At 30.5% G+C, this 9,854-nt stretch overlaps 1 protein-coding gene across 3 annotated transcripts in view; it reads left to right on the top strand.

The window, feature by feature from the left end:
• The window catches only part of LOC111711012 (fasciclin-3), a 45,794-nt gene extending 39,649 nt beyond the window's left edge, over nt 1-6,145 (top strand). For all 3 annotated transcript variants that reach the window (XM_023485232.1, XM_023485231.1, XM_023485230.1), the window contains 2 exons: nt 5,478-5,577; nt 6,081-6,145. In XM_023485232.1, the coding sequence (XP_023341000.1) occupies nt 5,478-5,577; nt 6,081-6,139 (159 nt within the window). In that variant the 3' untranslated portion in view covers nt 6,140-6,145. The remainder of the gene's footprint in view (nt 1-5,477; nt 5,578-6,080) is intronic.
• The last annotated feature ends 3,709 nt before the right edge of the window (nt 6,146-9,854 follow it).

The raw sequence follows: 9,854 nt of genomic DNA, 5'->3' as shown, positions 1-9,854 counted from the left end.
TGGTAATGAATAGAGGAATGCGGAAACTTGTCCATAGGGGGTATCTTGAAAAGGAGTTACTTGAAAGTAAAGGATTTTTCGGTCAAAAGGAGCAATCTTTACGAATAGAAAGGGGGGGGGGTAATATTAGGTTTCTTAGGTTCTATAATATTCCCCCAGTATATAGTGTATATTGTAAACTATGTATAGTTATACCAACTCTCTTTATATTTATCCTATACAGGGGTGTTTACATTATACTCTTAGTTTACTATTTACTGCAGTACATTACAAATATTGCAGTACATCTTATATTTATTCTATACAAGGGTGTTTACATTATACTCCTAGTTAACTATTTACTGTAGTACATTACAAATACTGCAGTACATCTTACATTTATTCTAAACAGGGCTGTTTACATTAAAATTCTAGTTTACTGCAGTACACTAAAAACATTGCAGTCTATCTTAAATTTATTTTTTACAGGGCTGTAGTCTTTACATTAAAATTCTAGTTTACTTTTTACTGCAGTACACTACAAACATTGCAGTACATCTTATATTTATTCTATACAGGGGTGTTAAGTCACATTATACTCCTTGTTTACTATTTACTGCAGTACATTACAAAAATTGCAGTACATCTTATATTTATTGTATATAGGGCTATTTACATTAGAATTCTACTTTACTATTTACTGCAGTAATTACAAATATTGCAGTACATCTTATATTTATTCTATACAGGATACAATAAATTTTAGATGTACCGCAATATTTGTAATGTACTGCAGTAAATAGTAAACTGGGAGTATAATGTAAACACCTCTCGTTGGTATAAACTCCGTTATCTTTTCCCTGTGTTTTGAAATCTTACTAGCGACTAGCTTGGGAAACCCAGCTTTGCTTGAAAAATAAGTTTTCACTTTAAAAGTCAACCAACACGATTTAGAACTTTAAAACCATGAGCCAAGAATATTCCCGTGGTTCTGGCGAATTCCCCAATCAAAATTTGAGGCAAATGATGAAGGGGTTCCAGAGTTATGACCGTATATTTATTTCATATAAATTCCATTCACTTTGTACTGTAATAATATGCATTTGTACTGTACAGCTTGCTCTAGCTTATTAAAAGTCGGCCCGGTACGTTTGTACTGTACAGCTTGCTCTGGCTGATGAAAAGTCGGCCCGGTACATTTGTACTGTACAGCTTGCTCTAGCTGATGAAAAGTCGGCCAGGTACATTTGTACTGTACAGCTTGCTCTAGCTGATGAAAAGTCGGCCCGGTACATTTGTACTGTACAGATTGCTCTAGCTGATGAAAAGTCGGCCCGGTACATTTGCACTGTACAGCTTGCTCTAGCTGATGAAAAGTCGGCCCGGTACATTTGTACAGTACAGCTTGCTCTAGCTGATGAAAAGTCGGCCCGGTACATGGAATGAACTGGATATTGATTTAGATAATTGTTAAAAAGATATTTCTACGAAATTCTAAAAATTGAAGGGGTTACCAAAATGACTTTTCCCTTTCAGAAATCAGAATGATGGTAAATAAAACCCAGACAATTTTTTATCTTTATTGTCTAGACAAGCTGATACCTAGGGGTTTATATAGAATGTATATGCAACTATTATTAGAGATAAAGCTTTTTTTAGTATTATTATAGATTTACTTTTCCGACCAAATAAATCTCACTATTTCCCATTTTGGTATTTTTTAGTATATTGGGGGTTTGATAATAATTGTGTAATAATACAAATGGATATACATATATGTGTTATTCAATAAGATTAGTTTTCTTTTTCGGGGGATATAATCATGAAATAGTGGATGAATTTTGTTTCAAGAAAGCGTGTCTTAAAACGTATAGTAAGTAAGTGAGTAATCATTTTTTTATGAAAAATAACAGAACCATACAAAATTAAGTGTTTAAGGAGAAAATATTTGAAAACCTCCAAAAATAGAGGTTGTGGGAATATGTTTATACAAAAACTTTACTGATAAAAAGTTTGAACATTTGAAAAGAAATTTTGGTAAATTTTTTATTTTTAGAAAATACTCCACCATAAAAAACTTTGAAAGTTATTAAAATATTTTTCTATTCAAAGATTACTTGAACTTTATTATTTTTGAAGTATATTCTTTGAGCTTTCTGCATTCATTCATTTCATCAATTCATCTAAACTTATGTAAAATTAAAGGGACTGTAAACTGATGTAAAATTAAAGGGACTGTAAGCGTAATTTCAAGTGACTCTCCATGCAAAGACGGCAAAACTCTATATGATCACATAAGTAGTAGATACCGTCGTTATTCTGATTTCGAAAAGTGTTTAATTTTAATATTTTCTCTTGATTTTTATAAGCATACTTGATCAGACAAAGCTTTTAAGAACCTTAGTATTTCGGGCATTGACATCTTGAAATTTGGCTTAAAGCCCCTTTAACATACTTTTTTGTTTATGAAAGCGATAAGCTAAACATTATGACATTTTTTTTTATTTTTAAAAATGATAATTTGTTCAGACGTATGAGACGTCTGAACAGATTATCATATCATATCACAGATTATCTTTCTTGGTAACCCTTTATAAGATTATTTCTGTTAAATTTCAGTTAAAGTTTGTCCATATATCCCAGCATGTGATGCACTCTACCAAACCATGACTCTCTTATTTACTTCCACTTTTCTATATTTGTTTATAATTAACAATAATGTGTTTGTTTTTATACTTTGTTTACATGGTTTTACTAAGAGTGTAGGTTCATCAATATATATATATAATATATATATTCTACAGATAAAAAAGTTTACTTTCTTTAAATAAAATATATCGCACATTGTTTTGTTTTTTGGTAGATTTTAATTTTCGAAACGTATTTCAATAAGAATATTTTCTATGAATTTAAAAAATGAAATTTATGCCATAATTCCAAAATTATGGAATTATAAAACTCAAAACATTAATTTTTACAAATTTTCAATTTTTCAGCTATTTATAGTATTTTATATTCTTATCCCGCCCCCCATCTCCTACTATTCTAGGTCACTATATCTACTTTATTACCCGTGAAATTATTTTTTTCTCCCTTCATGGGGGGGGGGGGATGTAATATCTTTGACAGCTCTGTCGTTCTAGCATTTTTTCACCTCATTTATCAAAACTGTTCATATTGGGGAATTCTTTTCTTCCCCCCCCCCTACCTACTTTTAGATTGCATTAAATATCTATGCTAGCTTATAAACCCAGCGCTGTCCAGGTTACTAAAAGTTATTCCCGCCGTTTACCCGCACATGAACGATTTTTAGCAGCAAACTTTAATTTTCGAAATAATTGACCCACTTAACTTAGAAACCAAGCTAAAAACAATCTCGTGGGTCTCGGCAAATTAGTCTAGGGGTTCCTGAGTTATGATCGGACAGACAAACAAACAGACAAGCAGAGACTAGAACTTTATATATATATAGATATGAATATATAAAGTTGTTTGGTTGTTTGTTTGTTTGTTTGTTTGTTTGTTTGTTTGTTTGTTTGTTTGTTTGTTTGTTTGTTTGTCCGATCATAATTCTTGAATTTGGTTCAAATTATGAAACTTGGTAGAACCACGGGAATTTTGAAAGTGATATACGTAGGTTGTCATCTCAAATGGAAAACCAAGTGTCCATGCAAAGCTTGGTTCCCAAGCTTGTATTTTATATTTACGTGTACATTTCACTTAATTGGGAAAATTACTAAAAACTTTTCCTTTTAGTTTTAATCTAAACCATATGTTTAACTAATCACAAATTAAAAATGTCTTTGAACATATTTCAAACAAATCTCCCCCTCCATCTTAACTATTTCATCTAAATGAAATAGTTTCAATTTAGAATTTCATTCTTGGATTCAATTCGTGTCAACATTTTTCTTTTTATTCGTTTCATTTTAAAATATTGTCAACAAACAGTAATAAATTCTAATATAATCCTCTTTCTCACCGAAAATTCAAGTTTTCTAAAGAAAAACACAAAACATTACAAAGGGTTAAATCTATTTATATATTTGTATGTTTTTTTTGGTTTGAATCCAATAAACATCAAAAACGGCTGAACCAATCGGACACAAAATGTTATATGACCTTATATGATACCATAGAATGTCTAATTACGATCAAACCCTCCTTATTTTGAGAATATTACTTTTAAAGTATTTTCTCTTAACCCTTAAATTATTATTTACATGACAAACAGTACGTCAAATGTAAAGTCTATAAGAACTAGAAATTTAAGGCGCTTCGCGCCCATCTTCTATTTAAATTGTGAACATGTTATTTTTGTTAACATTTAAAAACATAGTAGAAAAAATGTTGCGGATTTAAAAAAAAATTCGCGGATTTTCAAGATTTTTTTTACAAAATAAAAAAAAAAATGTCATTCATAAACCTTCCTTGTGGTCAGGTGATATCCCACAAAAAAATTGGGCCCGATCGGTTCAGCCGTTTTGACGTTTATTGGATAAAAACAGACAAACAGACAAGCCAAGTTTATGTATAGATTGATGAACTTCATTCAAATATCTAGGGCAACCCCCCCCCCTCGTTTTCAAGTCTAATAAGATCGATATTGGCACTGCAAATATCCGAATAATAGCCTAATCCTCTCTACATTTCTTTTGAACATATACCCCCCTCCCCCTAAAATTCCCCTCTCGTATTCCCCCTACACCGAATTGGATTTCGGGAAGCAACATTGAAAAATCAAATAAAAAATCGATAAATGTGTCTGCTTTACTGTTAGTTCAATTCTGTCCCAATAAAAATATATTTTCTATTTTAATAAGTAGAAATTAGTTATTTAGAAGAATAATAACTTCCAACTTGAATTACTGCAGAGTTGTAAAAGTAAATTTATTTCTATTTGTTCACAGAAATAAAAAGTATGGTCAAGTTTTATTAAATACCACCTGGTTCATGGCATTAAAGTTAATAAACTTTTCCACAGTGCAGTGGGGCCATTTTTTACAGAAATATATATGCTTGTTCAATTTAAATATATTTGCTTTTTTGTTATAGATGCATTTCTTTCGAGTATTTAAAGCATCTATTTCAAGAATTGTCGTGAATCCCTTTAATTAGTAAAAGTAGGACTGGCCTTAGACTCGAGTTTTATCACCCTAGAGCATGCAAACTTTGTTAATTCCGATATTTTGTCCTAGTTTATTCACCAGCCATTGTTATTTGGTTCAAACATGGAAGAAAGTATACAGTGTGTCTCACTAAATATGAAAATTTAAAGACGACCGATTATGATACAGTTGGACCCGTAAAACTGTTAAATACGCATAAAAATGTTAAGAAAGTATGTATTATCTTGCTGTACAGTACAATATAGACTATGTAATGGGAAATATTTGTGCACGGTGCCGACTCTATAGATTAATATTGAGTAGATAGATACATATTAAGAAATACTTGTCAATTTAAAATTTTTGATGATTTATGAATTTTTATTTTAGTTGACTGAGAATGATGGAGAGGAGAAGAGTGATGAAGCTGAGACGGAGAACAAGGATGGAATCGTCTACGCCGACCTCGACAAATCTGTCATGTCAGAAGGTATACAAATACAATCACAATCCACGTAAAATTAAAGCTAAATTAATTTTTGATTAAGATCTGACATGTTTATTATCTGAAGTGAGAAAACAAAAGATTTAAAAAATTTTAAATTCTTAGCGTGCAACCAATAGCTAAAGAATAACTTAGAGGTAGAGTCATACCAGTAATTTCGCATATTTGGCCTCATTTCTATATTGGTGTGCAGATCATATATCTAATTTAATATTCAATTTTCAGAAAATTATATTGTCGTTTTTTACTTACAATTAAAAAATGTCTGAATTACAAGTGTTTTTTTTTACTGTAAAATTAGATTGAATGTTTTTTTTATTATTAATTTACTTCGGGTTATGTTCATTGTTCAAAGAAGTTAATCTTATATATATTTTTAGGATGAAACAACTTGATTTTAAACCACATATAGTAAATATTGATAAATGTGATCTCTTGTATAGAAACGTTTATATTTTTAATAAATTATTTATACTTTTTACTTTTAGGAAATGCTACATTGACTGTTGAAAATGAGAAAACCGAATATGTGGAGATTCAGCAATAAAATCCGCAAAAATATTTTGCGCAGGAAATTATTTCCAAACCAAATACAGATTATCATGACGATGTGACTCCAGTATAGCGGAGTGACATCTAATTGTCATCTGATTACTCAGATTAAAGACACAGGGTTTTTAAACCAAGTGATTGTTTTTGTGATACTCCATTATACTCAAACCAGAACCTTTTCTTTTAAATTAATTTTTGGCAATCAATGAATTCGGATGTGAACCCACCAACCTAATATGTACATAAATTTAATTGTACCGTACACTACTTAACTGTAATTTCTATTAAAAACTATTAAAAATGTTACGACTGTTTAGGGTTGTGTTTTATTATAGTATATTTATTTCAGTGAAATTAGAATAAATCAAATTTATATAATATCTTATTTTCCAATTTTGTCTATTTTGTAACACTTCCTATCATGTAATGTTACCCAACTTTGTCAAATTAAGTACATTTATGTACGTATAAACGTCTACAAAATGTGAATGTAAAAAATGTATTAAATGTAAAATGTTGTATATTTATCTTAATAAAACCAAAGATTTTCTTCTTACAAAAGACAAATGTCAAAACTTCTTCACTATTAGGAAATAAATATACAAAGAAAGTTTTGAAATGAAAGTTTTGAGAAATATGAAAATAAACAAACACCCATGCTGGCGCCACAGTAAGACACGATTTAGAAAATGTCAAAAATCATCATTTCACTTCTTGTATTACTTTGTAGCAAGGTGGAAAGATGGGGGGGGGGGGTAATTGTCAAAAATAAATAAAAAACTCAAAATATTTAAACATTATGAAATTTCTGAATAATAAATGAGGACAAATATAAACATTAAACTTTCAATTTTATAAAAAAAATACAAACACGATTTATCGAAACAATTTAACCAATCATTTTTATTTTCGTTTTGACCTTATGAATTAGATCTTATGTCAGAATAAAATTTCAGCAAAACTTCTATAAAATAAAGAAATACATCCAGTCGTCTTCTTCTATATATATACTTTGCTTGTCTGTCTGTCTGTTCGTTTGTCCGTTTGTATTCAAAAAACTGATCCGGCCCAAATTTTGTGTGGGACCTCACCTGACTCCAGGGAATATTTATGAATGCTTAGTTTTTAAAATTTGTCTCCAAAAGTTTTGATTTTCGTTAAATTTTGAAAATCCGCTATTAAAATGTTCCATCGAATAGAAAATGCTGAAAGATTGAGCAACTATTAAAAGTTGAAATAGTATCGAAGTCAAATACTTCATTACATTATGTCGACACAGGGATTCAAAGGTTGCAAGCTCTCTAGCAAAAAATCGATTTGAATCTTGTCAATTTCTTCTTAAACTGAAGTTATATTGGCTTTTAGTTCTATGCATGCTTAGATCTATAGGAGATATCATATGAGTGAGTTGGCCAAAGCGACATTTAAAAGTAGACCCAGTCTTAAAAATCATGTTTTGTGGGACACCCTGTACATTATACGTGCATAGGATATATGCATACCACTATACTAAAACATAATCAACAAACCAAAAGGAACAATCGGTCTGCCACCTGTTCTGAAAAATACGTTCTTTTTCAACAAAATTACTTCAGACATTTTAATCTTCTTATACAGTAAATAATCGATCCGAACAGTAATTATATTCATTACCCAGCTGATTTTAACTGATTAATGTTTTGATAATCTATTGCAGGGGAGGGGTTGGGGGATTAATTGCCCTCCCCTCACCACTGTCCCCATTCAGTATCGATCGATCTCCAAAGTTTAGATGACGTATTGCGTATGAATTGAAATAATGGCGTCTCTCTAAACGTTTCATGCCTCATGAAAAAAATCAATATGTTGGTTCATTGGTTCAATAATTCACTATTAGGGATACTTTTACCTCTAATACCTTTATAAACACACAACCTTGTATCAGTTGAAATTATAATTTAAAGAAAATAAATTTAGTTGTTTTATAGCAAATATCTATTCCATAACAATTTACTCAAGGACCCAAGCTATCTTTCAAGCTATATTCGATTCAATGCTAAATCAACTAGCAAAGATCTACGCTCGCATGTTTCAACGAGAACCAAAGCTTTATGCAAGCTTACTATGCTTCTGATAACTTAATCAAAAGCCGATCTCAATCAACTGATCTATATTTCGTAGTTCATATTATAATTGGGTTATATACAGCTTAATTACAAGTTATGAGCGGTTACTATCGATAACACATTAAATCAAATGTATGGGTATGACGAAGCTATATCTATTTACGAACATTATACCTATTTACGAACATTATATCTATTTACGAACATTAGGCTTTTTGCTAGAATATTACCCTAGGGTACCCACTACCAATGAGTTTCTTCAACTAATGAACAAACTGCGATTTTGAAATACCTTTTTCTTTGCAACCCGATGTTTTAGACCTTAGATATTTCAAAGTATGAATTTCACAAGGTACTAATGAAAGAAAGTTATTGCTGTTGCGTATTCTCTGCGTACATATTAAAACCAGTTCTCTCTGAGCGTTGTTTGTAAACAAGAATAGATGCATCAGTGTTCTTCTAATGTCCGAGGAGTCCGAGGAGGTTTAAAGCATTTAATTTAGATAATTTTGATAATTTACATAATAGTTTTCTATAACCAGAATATTTTATTTATTCTTTATGTGAAAGATGGATCCCATGTCAGGCTGTGACATCCGTCTTGTGTTTACTTCAGAGCCCAGAGACAGTACACTGCAGTACTAAAAATACGTACACCTCTGAAATAATTATCTTTAAGTTATAATTCTTTGAAATAGCCTAAGTTTGAAATATCTAAGGTTTAAGCCATCAGGTTACATATATATGAGTAAATAGCCAAAGTATATAGATAGAAAGAGACCCGAGGAAGTTTTTATCTTCTAAAAAGATGACTCATTTAAACCCCTTAAAGTTAAAAGGGTTGTCAAAGTAATTTAAAGTATATATTCTCTTCAATTACCTAGGAAACATTTGCAGTATACTCACTTGAAATCCAATAGAAAAATCGTTCGTCCAATAAAATCATTTGTTCAGGATTAAAACGATCTTTTTTCCTAAAGTTTGTTTTAAAAAAATTGCTCATTCAAGAAATAAACGATTTAAAAAAATAATTTAGTTAAAAAAAACTTGATCGTTTTTTTCGTTCACTGTATTATTTCCCTGAACGATCTATAGGTGTTCGTTCATCGTTCGTTCATTTCGTTCAGTTTAAAAAGTTAGAGTAAAAGAACAATGTGTCCTTAATAAGTAGCAAGGATGTAAAAAAATAGATTCAAAATTTTTTTGATCAAAACTATTAATCTATTTCTATATTTTAGGTCTTGATTCTAACATATTGTAGCACACTAGCCGAAGTGCCCGGCCTTGCCCTTGGAATTAAAAAAGGTTGAATTTATTTTTTAAAATAATCTTTTTTTTAGGTTACTACGCTTTTAGGGCGCTTCACGTCAATCTTCTATTTCAGTTGTGAACATGTTTTCATTATAACTTTGAAAAACAAAGGATTTCGCGGATTTTATTAAAAATATTTGCGGATTTCCAAGATTTAAAAATCTTTTACAAAAATAAAAAAAACTTTAAACACAAATTTTTATAATTTTGATCATTCATAAACCTTCTCTAGGGTCCCACAACAAATTTGGACCCGATCGGTTCAACCGTTTTGACGTTTATTGGATACAAACA

The sequence above is a fragment of the Eurytemora carolleeae genome, unplaced genomic scaffold, assembly GCF_000591075.1.
Source record: "Eurytemora carolleeae unplaced genomic scaffold, Eaff_2.0 scaffold945, whole genome shotgun sequence".
Taxonomy (NCBI): Eukaryota; Metazoa; Arthropoda; class Copepoda; order Calanoida; family Temoridae; genus Eurytemora; species Eurytemora carolleeae.
The sequence above is the reverse complement of the archived record's forward strand: the minus strand, read 5'-3'. Positions and strand labels throughout refer to the sequence as shown.